This window comes from Giraffa tippelskirchi, chromosome 10 (assembly GCF_054371585.1).
Source record: "Giraffa tippelskirchi isolate mGirTip1 chromosome 10, T2T-mGirTip1v1.2.pri, whole genome shotgun sequence".
Lineage (NCBI taxonomy): Eukaryota > Metazoa > Chordata > Mammalia > Artiodactyla > Giraffidae > Giraffa > Giraffa tippelskirchi.
In genome coordinates, this window is record NC_137284.1 from 105642559 (window position 1) to 105662342 (window position 19784).

Below are 19784 nucleotides of genomic sequence, written 5' to 3' on the forward strand. Positions count from 1 at the left end.
CTTCCTGGTGGTGCGTGCAATCTCTCAACCAAGATGGACTCCAGCAAGGATTTTGGGAGGTTGGTAGGACATATGGACTGGCTTCTCCACCCTCCTTTGGGCCGCTCCTGAATTCTCCTGGTTAGTTTTTGGTGGCAGTACCTTCTTCCTTTTTGGGGCCTCTTGTTGCCAGACAACTCATGTAAGTTTCAATCACTGGTTCCCTAGTATAATCTCTTGTAGTCTGGAGCTTTTCCTTAATCTTTCCTTTTCTCTCATGGCTTTGACACTTTCAAGATCACAGGTCAGCCATCTTTAGAATATTCTCCAATTGAGGTTTATTAAAAAGTAGTTAATTAAAAGGTAATTATCAGGGAAAGATAAAAGCATGGCTTTCTTACAGATATAAAATTGAACATGTGTTACAAGAATGTATGTTATCCATTTTATATGAGGGAACTGGGCAGATGTTTTCACCTGTTCCAAGGAAGAGTCAAAGGATACAAATTTGCATGAAACAGAGGAAGGTTGAAATGAATTGCAAATGGAGACAAAACTGGTTTTTCACCTGCAGGAAAGAAGTCAGTTAAATCACCACTAGACAGAACAGAATATACATATCCATCAGTTAACTCCAACTTAAAGACAACAGGGCTGGAATTTGAGAACCCAGAAGAGTAAGCTGTGGACACTAATTTCCCTTTGAAACAGAAATTCTCTTTTTCTATAGGTTTACCCAATGTTTTCTTGTTTTAGAAAACGTATGTCTTTGGCTAGAATATCACAAATGCTTGTGTTTGTTTCTTTGCATCCTATTAATGGCACATGATATCTCTGTCTTACTATTGATGTTCACTTTGACCACTTGTTAAGATAGTGCCTTCCAAGTATCTCCCAGTAATGCTTTTTACCCCTTTTGTAAATAATTAAGAGAGAATCTTGAGTAGTTACACCGTGGAAATACAAATCAGATTTACATATTTTTCCCTAGAGATTTAGTTCTTCAACAGTACCAGCACACTACCTTTAGAGCAATGTAGGCCCATTTGTTCTTGTTTTATTCCCTGGGCAATAACTCATCCCCATTATTATTTATCCTGATGCTCAGTGTGTCCCCAATATGGCTTTGGAAACTTCTTCAAGCAGCCTTCTGTGTCCTACCTTGTTTCCCATCATTCTTTGAGCATTTCTGTACTTTTTGGCTCAATGAAATGTTCTGGGCTTTTCTTGGTCTTTTCTTGCCTCAATCCCGGCCAGAGTTATTTCTCCAAGGAGCTCCGGTTCCTTTTAGTGGAGGGTAGTGTTTGGCTCTTGCGAAAGGGCCAAAACTCTTCTCAGGCCTGCTTCTCCATGGCCACCTACTTCTTTTACTCTGCCCATGGCAATTTGAAGGAGAAGAAAAGGAAGCTAATATAGATCTGGATGAAAAATGTCCTCCAGCCATCTCAGCTAAAAAAGGACATTAGAGCCATCAAACCATAAACCACTGCAGCTGCACTCCCACCCTTTGGGATTCCTGATGGAAAAAAGCAGGATACTGGCCCTAGATAGCTAAGTGAAGTGAAAGTCACCAGTCATGTCCAACTCTTTGCAACCTCATGGACTATGTAGCCCACCAGGCTCCTCTGTCCATGGGATTTTCCAAGCAAGAATACTGGAATGGGTTGCCATTTCCTTGACTAGATAGTTAAGGTGCATATCAAAGGAATGATTTCAATGAGCCCACACTCTTATATCTTCTAGTACTTAGAAAAGCACTAAATTCACTAGCTTAAGAAGTTGCTTTGTCTTTATTTAACAGTAATCTTGATGTTCTGACTACCTGGTTTTGGTTGCAAAAATTCCTTTGTATACTGATTCCTCCTAAGTAAAAGAAGAGGAAGAGGGGAGGAAGAGGAAGATTACATACATTTTTAACTCTGCAGTTTTATCAAATACTAGATCTGATCACCTTGTGGTCATTTGGGTTTCTGAAGTGGTTGCATTTACATTTATGTGGTTGAAATGTGAAACTTAACTTCTGAATTGAATACCTACTTTGCAGGTGCCTGATGGTATAGTTAGTAGTTGAGTTACAGAGCCAGCCTTTGCCTTCACGGTGCTGGAAGGACTGTGAGATGTCCTAAGTCAAACACCTGGTGTATTCTCAGCACTGCAAACATGGGTGCCACACTCAGTCCAGTCAAGGAAGGGAAATCAGAGGTCAGGGAGGCTTCGCAGAGGAGCCTGGAATGAATGTGGGGTAGGGTTTAGCTAGTCTGACAAGGAGGGGAAGGGTATTCCCCCAACTGAGGGAAGAACGTACTTAATGCCAGAGAGATTTGGCAGGCTTGAGGAATGGGAAGTGGTTTGATAAGGATAGAATCACTTATTACCTAATTTTTTTGACCTAATCTTTAGTTTTTTAAGAAGCATAAGTGTCCTTTTTTGCAGAAAAGTTTTGTCGATTGTGTAATTTTTTTGCAGGCTACTATACTTGAGTTCCAGCTGTCATCCAAGACTACTGCACTGTCTCATAATGTCTTCCTTCAGAACAAGCATTTTTTTTTTCTCTAAGAAAAGAGGAAGTAGAATTAGTGGGCATTTTACCAAAGAAAGATAATCAACTATTTCTCTCCTGTTGAGCATATACTTAAGAACAACTGGATTAAGGCTTTGGGGCTCTACTTTTTCATTGAAAGTATGCTCCCCCTTATTTCTAGTGATTTCCCCCTTGGTTGAATATATACTCATTCTGAGCCAAAGGGAGTGTTTTTCTTGCCTTTGTGTGCATGCTCAGTCACTAAGTTGTGTCTGACTCTTTGCGACCCCATAGGCTATAGCCCGCCAGCCTCCTCTGCCAATGAGAATTTTCAGGCAAGATACTGGAGTGGGTTGCTATTTCCTCCTTCAAGGGATCTTCCTGACCCTGGGATCAAACCCCCGTCTCCAGTGGCTCCTGCATTGCAGGTGGATTCTTTTCCACTGAGCCACCTGGGAAGCCCCCTTTGTTGCCTTTACTCAAAAGTAAATGCATTAGGTTGGTTACAGTAGTTTAATCCCTATTTTTGATTGTTTTGTGTCATTAATAAACACCAATTTATTACTTGGAGAAATGTTTTGAAATGAATTAAGTGCCCTTAATGGCTGTTAAACCTGTCATATAGCTCATTCTGGGCTTTCTTCATGATACGTAATTTGAGTAAAATTCATTGCTGTCATGCATGCTCCTTACATGGTTGTTTTTGAATTTTACAGACGATACCAGAAATTGCAGAAGATCATGAAGCCTTGGTAAGAATTTCTGATCTGTTGATATAAATGATGTAACACTTCCTTCTTCTCTGAATAATTAAACTCTGTCCTCTGACTGATTGTGTAACTGTGTGTCTAGCTATTTTGAGTGATTTTTTTTTTCTCTCTTTTTGATGTTCTTATAAACAGGTTCTTAAAAAAATTATTTCCCTTTTCTTTTTGCTTTGTGGTAGAGAGTGTTTTATGTTTGTAACCACAGAATTATCACATCAGGATTGCTACCCTTCTCTTGGAGCAAGGCTAGGCATAATTTTATGTATTACTTTAAACAAAACCTTTCTTTTTTGTGGCCTGTGTTATGTTCAAAGTCAAAAATCTTTGATTTTCTCTAATGACTTGATAAGAAAAAGATCCATGTAAAAATATTGAAGATGAAGGAAAATTATTTACTTTCAGTCTGAGAAAATGTTCAGTCACCTATATATTTGTGAATTGCATGATAATTGTGTCTGGAGATCTCAAAACTTCTTTCTTAGAGCATTCCCTCCTCAGTGCCTTTATTATTCACTAAACAAGAGGAGTCCAAATAGGATCTTATAAACTCTCTGTAATAGGCTGAACGAATTTCCATTTTGCCCAGTTGTTAAGCATACAGTTTCAGCTTGAGAAGGAAGATGAACAGCATCTGAAAATGTGCACCTTATTTTTAAGCCTCCAGAGAAAATCCTGAACAGTGTAAGAGAGGTCTCCAAGCATTCATGTTCCCCTACCCCTCCCACTAGAAAAAGTATTAATTGCAAGAACACTTCAGTTATTAAATTCTAATAAGATAGAAACATTGAATTTTTAGGATAAAGCTTCTTAAATCTAATTTTGATATGTATTTTAATACAGTAGAAACACTTAATGGTAATGACAATAGAATCCATCTTTTGTTGAGATTTTACTCTGTCCTGGGTACTGTCTCAATGTTTAAATGTTTACACTTGTTACTTCTAATTCACAGTTTTATCCACAACACACAATGAGTAAAATTAACATTATTTCCTTGATGGAGAAGTTAAAGTGAGGTAGTATTGGGATTCAAACTGGTTATTTCTTCTCTAATAACCTAATACAATTTGTTAATGTAAAATTTTGGACTCCAGCCAAAATAACTTCTTAAAATTTATCTGTCAGCAGTTTTAATCTTTTGGTATATAGGGGCACTGCAAGTGTGAATCATGATTTTTATTTATGATGGACAAAATCAATGCTCAGGACCCTGGTTCTGGTAATGGCAAAGTAGCTTAATCAGACTAAGGACCATAGATAACAATTATGAACTCTAGACAAAATATTGCAAACAAAAACATCTAAAACCAAGTATTTAAGGAACTAGATAGCAGCTGAAACAGGCAGAAAGAAATAAGTCAGTCTTTGAGAGAACAAATTGGCTCTAGATGAGATTTGTGTGTTTACAGCTTCTTGCCTGAGGACCCCTGCTCATCCAGGCAGCGTGCACACTGCATGTATGCTAAGTTACTTCAGTCGTGTCCAATTCTGTGCCTGCTATGGACTGTAGCCTGCTAGGCTCCTCTGTCTGTGGTGATTCTCCAGGCAAGAATACTGGAGTGGGTTCCCATGCCCTCCTCCAGTGCATCTTCCCAAACCAGAGATTGAACCCGCATGTCTTATGTCTCCTGAGTTGACAGGTAGTTGACTTCCCTTTTGGCTCAAACGGTAAAGCGTCTTGCTTACAATGCGGGAGACCTGGGTTCCATCCCTGGGTTGGGAAGATCCTCCGGAGAAGGCAATGGCACCCCACTCCAGTACTCTTGCCTGGAAAATCCCATGGACGGAGGAGCCTGGTAGGCTACAGTCCATGGGGTCGCAAAGAGTCCGACACGACTAAGCAACTTCACTTTCACTTTTCTTTACCACTAACACCACCTGGGAAGCCCCATCCAGGTATCATGGAGTGATAAAAGCCCTCAATCTAAATGTTACTGGTGGTACATGCCTCCTCTGTCCATGCAACATAATTTGGGGCTGGCAGAGCAACTAGATAATTAAGGAAAATCCATGAGAGAAAGGAGGCTCAGAGGATATGAAACCCCCATAAATATATATGAATTCTGCCCAAATATATCACTGATCACTGAAGTGTGAATGTACATGTGTGTATGTGAACCCCAAAGGGTATTCAGATTTTTTGTTTCCTCGTGGGTCAGTTTTGATGTGTCAGTTTAGTCCCCTGAGCAGCTAATGCTGAGATGGAGTAAGGAGAGTAAGAGGTTTAGTGGAGGATGGGTGGTACTTTGTGCCACAAAGTGAGGTTGGATATTAATACCTTTCAGATAGTGAGGTAGAGCTGATGCCTGTGAAAGGAAGAAGAAAAGAGGAAGCAGATGTAGATCTGACAGCCCCAGCCAACCCAATAGGAAGCTCAGTATAAATACAGACTGTTAGAAGGGTTACACAATGAAAACTGGTTACACTGGTGAGTTTTATTATGCACATGCAGAAGAAATACTGAATCTACACATATGGGTTCAGAAAAGAGAGATGGTGGGGAAAAGTTCCCAATCATTTTATGAGGCCTATGAGGCCAGTATCACTCTGATAACAAAACCTGACAAAGCTAATTTAGGAAATAAAAATTATAGGCCACCTAATGAACAGAGGTGCAAAACTCCCCAGAAACATATAAACAAATATAATCAAGCAAGGTATAAAGAAGATTTGTGGCAACAAAGATTTATCTCAGAAGAAGTTTAACATCTGAAAATCAGTCACCATGATTTAGAAAAATAAAGGAGAAAGCTTAAAAAGAAAAATCACCTTTATAGATACAGAAAATGGATAACAGATACAGAAAAAGCATTTCATAGCATCCAGCACTCATTCATAAGTATTCTCAGCAATCTGGGAATAGAGGGAACCTCCTCAACCTGATAAAGACTATCTACAAAAAAAGAAAAAAAGCATTATACTTAATGTTGGAAGATGAATCCCCACTCCTCCCACTAAAGATTGGGAATAAGGCAAATATATTCACTTTTTGCACTTCTAGTCAACATTGTACTATAGTTGTTAGCCTTAGCAATAAGTCAACATAGAAGTAAAAGACAATGATCAGAAAGGAAGAAGTAGGGGCTTCCCTGGTGGCTTAGTGGTAATGATGAATCTGCCTGTCAATGCAGGACACACGGGTTCCACCCCTGATCTGGGAAGATCCCACATGCCAAGGAGCAACTAATCCTGCGTGCCACAACTATCGAGCCTGTGCTCTAGAGCCCAGGAGCTTAAACTACTGAGAGCTGTGTGCCCCAGAGCCTGCACTCTGCAACAAGAGAAGCCACTGCAACGAGAAGCGTGCACACCACAGCTAGAGAGTAGCCCCCACCTGCCGCAACTAGAGAAAGCTGTGCAGCAATGAAGACCGAGCACAACCAAAAATAAATAAATGTTTAAAGATACTCATATTGAAAAAAAAGAAGTAAAACCAACTCTATTCATAGAAAATCCTAAGGCATCTACAAAGAAATGGCTTGATCTCATAACTGAATTTATCAAAGTTTCAAAATATAACATTAGTGTGTAAAAGGGATATATTTTTTATACTTTAATAGCAAACAACTGAAACATGAAATCTTATAATTTCCATTTACAGGTATCAGAAATGATGAAATTTTTAGGAATTGATTTTAACAGAAGACATCAATACCTATTGTCTGAAAAATAAAAATATTGCTGGAAGAAATTAATGAAGACCTAAATAAGTATAGAATACAGAATTTTATGGATTGGAAGACACAGTATTGTTAGGATAGCAATTCTCCCCAAATTAGGTTTAGTGAAATACAGTTTTTTAAAAAGAAATGTATAAGCCAATCCTAAAAACTTAAAGGAAATGCATTAGACCTAGAAGAGCCAAAACAGTCTTGAAAAACCCATAAAAATCAATAAAGTTGGAAGATTTCATTAACGGACTTAAAGACTTCCTACAAAGTCAGTAATGAACATACTGTGATACTGATATAAAAGGATAGACAGATCCATAGAATGGAATAAAGAGTCTAGCATTGATCCACAGTTAAATTTTCAACAAAGGAGCTGAAACAATGTATGTATCATGCTATGATTCTAAAGGAGATGTCCAATGGGGCAATTTGGAAATCCATACATTTCTGTGTCTATCAGTTTTATCACAAAAATAAAATACTTGGAAAAACTCAACAGGCAGGGTAGAACAAAGTTATATCATTAACTTTGGCAATTAGGGATATATTCAGTATGATTTATTAATAACTTTAAAAGTGGTCTTTATTTTCATCATTTCTCTGCTTCTCTCTTGGGCATGGCATCCAATGAAAACATTTGGAAGCACTATTTGATAGAACTAACAGCATAAAATTTAAATGCTTTGAGATTGGCTGAATTTCCTTGGAAAGAAGATGGTCTCTACTGAATTGATGAGAAACATTTATTTGAATCATTCCAGCACACATGGTGTGTTGGCTGTGACATGGCTCTCGACCAGCATGTAAAGTTTGTAGTCAGCTTAATCTGTGGCAGCCAGTACTGCAAAATCTTTAGCTTAGCACTTTATAAAAAAACAAATAAACCAAACAAATAAAAATGCTCCCTGCATGTGCCATGTGGTTGCTTTATATCTGTAATCCTTTTAGCCTTGATCTTTTGTACCCAGCACTGATTTCAGAGACAGGATCTTGGCTCTTGCCTTTCCTCTTTGGAACCTGAATCACTCCTCTAGCAATGGAAATAAACATCTGTGTCGGGGTTCAATAAGAGCTTTTGTAGCTGCCTCAGTTGAGATGAGGTGAGTGAGTCCCTTGATTTGGAAGGTGATAACATTTTAGCACTGCCGTCCTTTGCTTGCAACTGAGGATTTAAAGTTGAATTTTGAAAAATGTCTCCCATGAAAAGGTAGTATTCCATCCAGCAACCAATTATAATGAATTATATATGTCATATATATAGTATATATAATACAATATATTATATACATATTCTATATAATCAAAGATATGTATATATATCATATAATAGATAAAATATGTTATTATATATATTATATATACACAGTATATAAGATATATGTTATATATACAATATATTGTATCCTATATAATGTGTACATATAAATATATGTGATAACATATTTTATATATTATATAAGGTACACATACATACATATGATTATATAGCATATGTATATCTAATAACATTAATCCATAGAGTTTATAATTACATGTGTGTGTGCTCGGTCGTTTGGTCGTGTCCAACTCTTTGCAACCCTATGGACATTAACCCGCCAGGCTCCTCTGTCCGTGGAATTTTCAAGGCAAGAATCCTGGAGTGGATTGCCAATTCCTCCTCCAGTAGATCATCCTGACTCAGGGGTCGAATCTACATCTCCTGCATCTCCTGCATTATAAGTGGATTTTCTACAGCTGAGCCACTGGGAAAGCCCCTTTATAATTATATATGTGGCTCAGATGGTAAAGAATCCTCCTGCCAGTGCAGGAGATGCAAGAGACATGGGTTCGATCCCTGGGTCAGGAAGATCCTCTGGAGAAGGGAACAGCATCCCACTCCAATATTCCTGCCTGGAGAATTTCGTGGACAGAGAAGCCTAGCAGGCTGTAGTCCATGGGGTCGCAAAGAGTCAGACACGATTGAGTGACTAACATTTTCACTTTCACAAGTATAGAAAGTGTTATTAGATAATAATTATATAAGTATAAATTAAGGAAATGGCAACCCACTCCAACATTCTTGCCTGGATAATCCTACGGACGGAGGAGCCTGGCAAGGTCACAAAGAGTAGGACACTACTGAGTGACTGAGCACACATGATATAACATTTATATAAAACTTTTTTGGACCAAGAGAGTGATCCTTCCTCTGGACACCTTGGTGTGTAATGTAAAAAAACTTCTCTCCCTTGTCAGTCATTGACACTAACTGGTGATTGCCAAGCACAGAAAGAAAGCCCTAGCTGCAGTCTCAGAAATAGTGCTCCAATTCCAACCATGGAGATTGAAACACTAGTTCCCCAAAGCAGCTTGGAGATCTGGAAACCAAATGATACTGTTTCTCTTTTTCTGCATCTTTTGCCCCAGGTCCTGGCAGCCTGTCTGAGGAGTCTGTAGGTAGAGTTCTGGGGCATTGAGGAAGAGGGAGTATCCCAAGATGTCACGAGGCCATTTGGATTATGAGTCCATTGAGCGAGAAACAGAGTTATGTTGCCTTCAGATAATTAGAGAGCATAAGTACAATTTATCTTTTGCTTCTAAAGCAGTTAATGAAGACTGATACTATCTTTAGTCCAAGATACAGGGAATGTAAAGAAGAGTTTGTTTCCAGCCATGTGTTACTCCTTTTTCTGTTTCCATTGCTTTTCTCTTAGTGACAACACCAAGGCAATGTTTTTACACTGCATGGAAGCTATGAATGCCATCCTCCAATGTCATGTACATCTTTTACCAATTGAGGTCTTTTAACATGCCAGGTGTAAAGAAATGCATACCATTCATTATCAGTTGTGTATGTATGTGTGTGCTCAGTCGTGTCTGACTCTGCAAACCCATGAACTGTAGCCCACCAGGCTCCACTGTCCATGGAATTTTCCAGGCAAGGATACTGGAGCGCATTTCCCATTTCCGAATTCAGGTTCGTTATCACTTAGTGATTGTTTCTTTCCTTTTTTTTGAGTAAAAAAAATGTTAATATTGTTTGTGTGTGTGTGTTAGCTGCTCAGTCATGTCAGACTCTTTGTGACCCCATGGACTGTAGCCCGCCAGGCTCCTCTCTCCATAGGGATTCTTGGGGCAAGAATACTGGAGTGAGTTGTCATGCCCTTCTCCAGGGGCTCTTCCTGACCCAGGCATTGAACTGCAGGCAGATACTTTACTGTCTGAGCCACAAAGGAAGTTAGTTAATATTGTTTACCACTAATAATACAACAAAGTAATAAATTACATAATATTGTTCACTAAAAATTCTATGCATAATTATATAATAATGTTTTCACAGTGATACTAATGTCTAATAATCTTAATAAATCTTACTAATTGATTTTATTTCCTGGCTCTCTTATTTTCCTGAAGAAATTTCCTTTTTTTTTTTTTTTTGCAAGCTATTGTTTCGATTTTCTTATGACTCATTGTAGGAAGAGTCCTTCTGGAATTTTTCTATACCTTTCCTACTCGTCTTTTTAGTGCTTTTTCCACCTATCTACTTTTTTTGTTTTCTTAAAGTAAGCTTGAGTTTTCTGGTTTGGAATTTCTTTTTGGGGCATGATTCTCTGATGCCATCTAGGGGGAACCTGTAAGATGGGATTGCTTGTCTGTGACTCAGAAAAGTCTTTTAAAAATATATGCTGCTTTTTTTATCTGACTTAACAGATTTGGCTTTCGTTGCATTTTTTTTTTTCTGTCTCCAAGGACAGAGAATTCTTGACACAATGAAGACAGACATTTGAAAATCATGAGCTTCGTGTACCTTTTAAAAATACCTCTTTGCATAATGATAATAACTAATACTCACATGCTGCCTTCTGTGTGTTATGCACTGTTCAGAGGGCTGTAAGTGTGCTAGCTCCTTTCATTTCCCCAGGAATCCTCTGAGTAAAGCATCACCATCACTAGCAGCATCACTGTCATCCTCTTTTTTAAAAATGAGGAAACTTGGGGCACAGAATGTGTCAGTGACTTGTCCACTTACAGCTGAAGGGGAAACCTCTGCTGTCTGAGTCCAGAAACCACCCACTTAACCATTTCCATCTAGCGCATCTCATCCCCTCTTTGGATCACAGTCCTTCCCTGAGAGTCACTTCCTCTTTTGTAGATTTATTTTCAGCATCACTGCTTCTGAGATGATGCAAGATTTCCAAGGTCCTCTATGGAGGCCAGGCTGAGAACACTGGGAAGAAGGGGAACTGCAAAGCTATTTCAAAAGAAATAGGAACCAGTTTTCTATTCTGTTAATTGAAAATGAGTGGGAAGACTCCATCTAAGTTTACTTGATGACACTCTGTAAAGTAGCAATCATGATATATAAGAGTCTACAGGTTAAAAATATGAACTACCAAATTTATTTTTAAAAAAATCAAGCATATGAATTAGTGTGGTTGTATACAGTATGGAGATTCTGATGGGCATAATTTAATGTACCTGAAGAGACAAAACTTATCTTGAGAGTTTTAAGTTAATACTATTATGGTGATAATTTACAGTAGAGGTGAGTTTCTGTAAAAGATTCTCAAAGTTGTTTTGAAAGCACTAGAAACCAGGTTGTTGTCTGGTAAGGAGTGTGGGTGGAGCTATTATAGAAGGCAATTCTTTTACCTGAGTTTGCCTGATCTGTTTAAATTTCGAACTCATTCATGAGACACTTCTACAGCTTCTGAATTACAACAAGTCAATGGCCAGCAAATCGTTATTATCTATAATATTCTAGAAAGGTATTCTATAAAGCCTGTTAACTAAAGTTAAAATGCTGGACAGTGTAACATAGAAATTAATATGCTTATTTACATATATGTTTGTATCTATGAGTGTGTGTATATGTGTAAATGCACTCACCAAACACACACACACACACACACACACACACCCCTAGGTATATATGGGCCACATGAATCTTTTGCAAAGTGCTGATACTTTTAATAGAATTATTTATAACCTTCCCTGTTGGATACCCAGAGATAATAAGAGAAGCGTGTTGCCCTCTTCCTAATATTTGTTTGCTGAGGAGCTTTTTTGGCTATCATTTTCTGAGTGCTTATATGCTGCACTTTATTCAGTGCTCTACCAGCAGCCCTGTGATGAAACAGATTTCACTATCCAGTTTTTCAGTGGAGAAGACAATGGCTTAGAGAATCTTAGGGACCTGCTCAGGGGCAACACAACTCACCTGAGTGAGACTGTGAATCCTGTTCTGTCCCCCAGAGGCCCTGGCTCCTCACTGTGAAGTTACTTGCCTCCTTCCTACTGACCCACGTGTGTAAGGACGCTGTCCGTGGCCCAGCTGCTTATCCCAGTGATCTTTTACACTTCTGCTTGTATTCATCTTTCTAAAGCTTTCTCACTTCCGTCTTTCCTTGTGCTGAACTCTTGGGGCCATCACCCTCATGCCTCCTTGTGTTTTCCAGCTTTGGAGACATGCTGTCCTTCACCCTGACGGCCTTTGTGGAGCTGATGGACCACGGAATAGTGTCCTGGGATACGTTTTCGGTGGCATTCATTAAGAAGGTAATTCAGATTGTGCTTCCCAAGCTCAAACCACTTCTTTTTTTAACAGATATTTTTCTATGCTTTGAGCTTATTGCAAAGTTGTTTCCTTTAGTTCTTTGTGTTAAAGGGTGAGTGTGATTTTTGACAGTATTATATATATGGTGGCCTGAGGGCCTAAATTCTATATAAAAATGACATTTTCTCCCCAGTGGGATCATCAGGGTTGTACGAGAGAACCTCTAGTTGAGGGAAGTCAAGGTGACATGTTAAAACCCCTCTTCTGGACTCCATTGTTTTTAAGACCTAACTAGAGTTCCTAGTATCTTTCCTGAACCTTCTCTCCTCAACTAGGTGTTCAGGAAAAGGGAAAGAGGTAGAATATATTGATTGCTACATGACTGGGTCTGAAGCAGGAATGTAAGAGAAAAAAGGGTGCTTGGGTCCATGCCTCTTAGGCAGAGTAAGCCTGCTCACTCGTAATCTTGTTTGTAGTAAGTGTCTCTGGGATCAGCTAGTTCAGTTGGTTCCTACTGTCCTTAGGAGGAAGCTAACAAAGGGATAGGCAAAGGTGGACCTGGTGTGAAGAGAGAGAGCAGAACAGCCCGCCACCATTCCTAGCAGTTGAATAGTAATAAAAACACATCTGCAAATTTACAATTCTCTTTCCAGTCTTCTAACCAAAAATGAATAGCCTTGACTTTTTAACTGTTAAGGGTAGTATTAAGTCAAGAATCATCATTATTAATTTGTTAACTTATTTTTCCTCTCTTTGTGAAATGGTTTATAAATGTGTTGGCATCTTTCTCTCTGCTGTTACTGGGAATGAAGAGATATTTGGAATTCATATATTTATCTTATAGGTCTAGATTCCTGGGAAGAATGGTCTAAAATAAAGAATTTCAGAGAGTGTGTGTGAAAGCTAGAAAATAAAAACAAAATCCAGGTTGAGTCACTTGAGTTTTTAAGAGCTTTTATTTTGAAATCATGGTAAAGTTACAGAAAATTTGCAAAAAAAAAAGTACAGAGTGTTCCAAATGACCTTCAACCAACTTCCTTAATAACATTTTGCATAATAATAGTATTATCAAAACTAGGAGAGTAACAGTGCTATAATACTGTCACCAGTAAATGATTTTACCCACTTTTCTCTGGTTAAGGACTCAAGACTGCATTTAGTGACCATGTCTCCTTAGTGTCTTCCAATATGATCGTTCCTCAGTTTTTCCTTGTCTTTCATGACTGACAGTTTTGAAGAATACTGGTCAGTTATTTTGTAGAATGTCCCTCAGTTTGGGTTTGTTTGATATTTCCCTTAAATAAAGGTTGTGCATTTTTGGCAAGAATGTCAGAGAAGTAACATTGTGCCCTTTTTAGAGGATTGCATTGGGATATGTGATGTTTGTATCTCTTATTAATGGTGACTTTGATTATGTGGTTGAGACCCAGCAGATACCACTGGGTCTCCCCACTCTGAAGTTACATCTTTTCCTTTTGAAGTTAATCAGAGCCTGGAGGGAGTTACTGCCTTGAACTGAAGAGCATAGAAGAGCCCTTTAGTCTGTCGAATGAGGATGTTTGGAATGGAAGCCTCACAGATTGAATACCTGAACAATGTTGTCTATTTATTTCAGGCAAGAACTGATTGGGAACCCAAGGTCTTCTTGCTGTACCTCTGAATCCTTTTTTCTTCAGTTCAGTTCAGTTCAGTTCAGTCGCTCAGTCATGTCCGACTCTTTGCGACTCCATGAATTGCAGCACACCAGGCCTCCCTGTCCATCACCAACTCCCGGAGTTTACCCAAACCCATGGCCATCGAGTTGGTGATGCCATCCAACCATCTCATCCTCTGTTGTCCCCTTCTCCTTCTGCCCCCAATCCTTCCTAGCATTAGGGTCTTTTCCAATGAGTCAACTCTTCCCATGAGGTAGCCAAAGTATTGGAGTTTCAGCCTCAACATCAGTTCTTCCAATGAACACCCAGGACTGATCTCCCTTAGGATGGACTGGTTGGATCTCCTTGCAGTCCAAGGGACTCTCAAGAGTCTTCTCCAACACCACAGTTCAAAAGCATCAATTCTGCGACGCTCAGCTTTCTTCACCATCCAACTCTCACATCCATACATGACCACTGGAAAAACCATAGCCTTGACTAGATGGACCTTTGTTGGCAAAGTAATGTCTCTGCTTTTAAATAAGGGCATAAAGCCAAGAAAAAATGAGTAGTAAGAACTACCTAAGAAAACACACAAAGAAGGATGAAGCCTCTTTTTGCCTGTATTTGTCAGTGGCATGAATTGCTTAGAAAACAAGAAAGAGAGAGAGAGAGAGAAATGAGTGTAGAAGAGAAAGCCAAGGTAATCCGGATGTGTTAAGAAGTACTTCCTTTGGTGGTGGCAGGTAATAAATATAAGCATTAGGTTTTAAATGCAGAGAAAAAATTACTGTATTTTTTCTTTCCAAGATAAAAGTTCTAGAGAAATGGAGTATTATTTAGCTATAAAAGAGTGAAATATTGCCATTTGCAGCAACATGGGTGAACCTAGACATTATTATACTAAATGAAATAAGTCAGACAGAAAAAGACAAATATTATATGATATTACTTATATGTAGAATCTAAATAGTAATAAAAATGAATGTATTTACAAAACAGAAACAGTCTTATAGGGATGAAAAACAAATTTATGGTTACCAAAGGGGAAAGAGGAAAGGGATAAAGTAAGAGTATGAGATTAACAGATACACACTACTATATATAAAATAGGTAAACAACAGGAATTTACTATATAGTGCAAGGAACTATATTCAGTATATTCTAGTAACCTGTAATGGAAAAGTATCTGAAAAAGAAAAAATATGTATGTATATGTATATATACATGGACCTCCCAGGTAGGGCAGTGGCAAAGAATTCTCCTGCCATTGCAGGAGATGAGAGTTCAATCCCTGTATCAGGAAGAGCCCCTGGAGAAGGAAATGACAATCTACTCCAATATTCTTGCCTGGAGAAACCCATGGACAGAGAAGTTTGGAGGTCTATAGTTCATGGGATCGCAGTTGGACTTGACTGAGAGATTGAGCACCCACACATGCATGTAAATAGACATACATATAAAACTGAATGACTTTGCTGTACTAAAACTAACACAACACTGTAACTCAACTATATTTCCAATTAAAAAAAAAGTTCTAGGGAGGCAACTTTAAATCTGAAGATACTGGGTTTTGCAGATATTTTTTATACTTAAACTTTTTAAATTCATTCTGAGTTTATGGCGGGCTTTTCTTTTCTACTTTCAAATTGCTTTGCTTTTCTGATATTAGAGCCTCTTTTGCTATAAAAACAATGCTGTCCTCAACGTGAATTCCTTGAAGTTAGGTTGTGCTTTCAGCAACATTATCTCTTGATTCCTGTAGCAATCTTTTGCAGAAGAGAGCAGTAAGTGTTGTGTTCCTGATCAGGAGGGGAGGACACAGTGGCTTGGGGAGGTAGAGTGAGGTTATGGAGAGTGGGCTGTCATTGGTCCCCCATTTCAGGGCTCCCTCCCACATCAGCATGCACCTGCTCTTTATATGTAGGAAAGAAGAGATTCTGAAGGAGAGAAGGACAGACTTGTTGAAACAGCATTGCCTCTTGTTCAGCCCTCCCTGACCTCACTGGGGCAGAGTTAACTGATTTCTTCTGCTCTCCATTCTCCTTGAATCTTGTACATGCCCCTGTTCCATCACTTATCACTTTCCTGTGAATTTTTTGTTCTTTTGATCGGCTCTCCAAGACCATGAGTCCAAGAATGCCAGGATGGAACCATGGTTTTCTTCTGGCCTCTCTCCTCGGGGTGTGGCATAGAGTCAGACCTTAATACATTTCTGTGAAAATGAATAATGAAATTTGCTTTGGAAGTATTTTTCTTTTTTTTTTTTAATTAGTTTATTTTCTATTTTTTAACTTTGCAATATTGTATTTGTTTTGCCATACATTGACATTAATCCACCATGGGTGTACATGTGTTCCCCTTCCAGAACCCCCCTTCCACCTCCCTCCCCATCCCATCCCTCCAGGTCATCCTGGTGCACCAGCCCCGAGCACCCTGTATCATGCATTGAACCTGGACTGGCGATTTGTTTCACATATGATAATTTACATGCTTCCATGCCATTCTCCATAGAGATGGGGATACCAGACCATCTGACCTGTCTCTTGAGAAACCTGTATGCAGGTCAGGAAGCAACAGTTAGAACCAGACATGGAACAACAGACTGGTTCCAAATAGGAAAAGGAGTATGTCAAGGCTGTATATTGTCACCCTGCTTGTTTAACTTATATGCAGAGTACATCATGAGAAACGCTGGGCTGGAAGAAACACAAGCTGGAATCAAGATTGCCGGGAGAAATATCAATAACCTCAGATATGCAGATGACATCACCCTTATGGCAGAAAGTGAAGAAGAACTAAAGAGCCTCTTGATGAAAGTGAAAGAGGAGGGTGAAAAAGTTGGCTTAAAGCTCAACGTTCAGAAAACTAAGATCATGGCATCTGGTCCCATCACTTCATGGTGAATAGATGGGGAAACAGTGGAAACAGTGTCAGACTTTATTTTTTTGGGCTCCAAAATCACTGCTGATGGTGATTGCAGCCATGAAATTAAAAGACGCTTACTCCTTGGAAGGAAGGTTATGACAAACCTAGATAGCATATTTAAAAGCAGAGACATTACTTTGCCAACAAAAGTCCATCTAGTCAAGGCTATGGTTTTTCCAGTGGTCATGTATGGATGTGAGAGTTGGATGGTTAAGAAAGCTGAGCGCTGCAGAATTGATGCTTTTGAACTGTGGTGTTGGAGAAGACTCTTGAGAGTCCCTTGGACTGTAAGGAGATCCAATCAATCCATCCTAAAGGAGATCAATCCTGGGTGTTCATTGGAAGGACTGATGTTGAAGGTGAAACTCCAATACTTTAGCCACCTCATGGGAAGAGTTGACTCATTGGAAAAGACCCTAATGCTGGGTAGGATTGGGGGCAGGAGGAGAAGGGGAGGACAGAGGATGAGATGGTTGGATGGCATCACTGACTCGATAGACATGGGTTTGGATAGACTCTGGGAGTTGGTGATGGACAGAGAGGCCTGGTGTGCTGCAATTCATGGGGTCGCAAAGAGTCGGACATGACTGAGCGACTGAACTGAACTGATGCCATTCTCCCATATCATCCCACCCTCGCCCTCTCCCATAGAGTCCATAATACTGTTCTATTTATCTGTGTCTCTTTTGATGTCTCGCATACAGGGTTATCTTTACCAAGTGACTAAATACCATATATATGTGTTAGTATACTGTATTGGTGTTTTTCTTTCTGGCTTACTTCACTCTGTATAATAGGCTCCAGTTTCATCCACCTCATTAGAACTGATTCGAATGTATTCTTTTTAATGGCTGAGTAATATTCCATTGTGTATATGTACCACAGCTTCCTTATCCATTCATCTGCTGATGGACATCTAGGCTGCTTCCATGTCCTGGCTATTATAAACAGTACTGTGATGAACATTGGGATACACGTGTCTCTTTCAAGTCTGGTTTCCTCAGTGTGTATGCCCAGCAGTGGGATTGCTGGGTCATATGTCAGTTCCATTTCCAGTTTTTTGAGGAATCTCCACACTGTTCTCCATAGTGGCTGTAATAGTTTACATTCCCACCAACAGTGTAAGAGGGTTCCCTTTTCTCCACACCCTCTCCAGCATTTATTGTTTGTAGTCTTGGATAGCAGCCATTCTGACGGTTGTGAAATGGTACCTCATTGTGGTTTTGATTTGCATTTCTCTGATAATGAGTGATGTTGAGCATCTTTTCATGTGTTTGTTAGCCATCTGTATGTCTTCTTTGGAGAAGTGTCTGTTTAGTTCTTTGGCCCATTTTTTGATTGGGTCGTTTATTTTTCTGGAATTGAGCTGCGGGAGTTGCTTGTATATTTTTGAGATTAATTGTTTGTCCATTGCTTCATTTGCTGTTCTTTTCTCCCATTCCGAGGGCTGTCTTTTCACCTTGCTTATAGTTTCCTTTGTTGTGCAAAAGCTTTTAAGTTTAATTAGGTCCCATTTGTTTATTTTTGCTTTTATTTCCAATATTCTGGGAGATGGGTCATAGAGGATCCTGTTGTGGTTTATGTCGGAGAGTGTTTTGCCTATGTTTTCCTCTAGGAGTTTTATAGTTTCTGGTCTTATGTTTAGATCTTTAATCCATTTTGAGTTTATTTTTGTGTATGGTGTTAGAAAGTGTTCTAGTTTCACTCTTTTACAAATAGTTGACCAGTTTTCCCAGCACCACTTGTTAAAGAGATTGTCTTTTCTCCATTGTATATTCTTGCCTCCTTTGTCAAAGATAAGGTGTCCATAGGTGTGTGGATTTATCTCTGGGCTTTCTATTTTGTTCCATTGATCTATATTTCTATCTTTGTGCCAGTACGATACTGGAAGTATTTTTTTTAACTCTAAAACTTGAAGGAAAAAAAAGAATACAGTGCCACCGTATTTAAATATATTTCAAGTAAAACTTCAGCTATGAATGGAAAGGAATTACAAAGGTATCTTTCTTTAAATGGGAGATGTGGTTAGAGAGAATGACAATAATCTAATTTTCTAACTGCTTATGAAAATGGGTTTCACTCACTGAAATTAACAAAAAAAAATCATATTAGATCCAAAGAAGCAAAGACTAGCAGTCTTGACAGTTTAAATTAAACATTGAGTATTTTTCAGAAGACAACATGTTTAATGTATTCCATCCTCATTCCTAGCCATTCTATTTTCTTTGCATCGCTACTTCAAGCTCAACTCCTTGTGTGAATTTTAAAAAGTGGTCATTAGAAAATGACTTTATAATTGATAGTTTTTGTAAGGTTATCTTTTTATTCATTAGCTGGATCAAATTCAGCACTTTGACAACCCAGGAATTGTGTACAGGCAACTGTCTTTTAAATGGAGCTTTATCTAGACAAAAATCAGCTAGGAAATGTGCTGACAAAAGGTGCTTATCTCTGTGGTCCAGACTTGGCTTCCTATTAATGCCAAATTCATACGACTTTGGAGAAATATTTTTTCCCTGCCAGCCCTGATATCCTTCTCTGCTATCTATTTTGTTATGTGTGGATCTAGAATCTAGTTTACAAAGTTTTTCTGTAATAAGTAATATCATTTCATAAACACTTTGAAACTTGGAATCCCTTGATGCCAATCTTTAATGTTGCTGCTTTTTAAAAACTTGGTGACTTAGAGAGAGGGTCAGAAGGCATGGAGAAGAAAGAAATGAAATAAAAGAAAAACAACCTAGAACT

General features: G+C 38.8%; 1 protein-coding gene across 7 annotated transcripts in view; it reads left to right on the forward strand.

The window, feature by feature from the left end:
• Nucleotides 1–19784, forward strand: part of ELMO1 (engulfment and cell motility 1) — a 583742-nt gene that overhangs the window by 197325 nt on the left and 366633 nt on the right. For all 7 annotated transcript variants that reach the window (XM_081534200.1, XM_081534196.1, XM_081534197.1 and 4 more), the window contains exons 7-8: nucleotides 3217–3252; nucleotides 12377–12476. In XM_081534200.1, the coding sequence (XP_081390326.1) occupies nucleotides 3217–3252; nucleotides 12377–12476 (136 nt within the window). The remainder of the gene's footprint in view (nucleotides 1–3216; nucleotides 3253–12376; nucleotides 12477–19784) is intronic.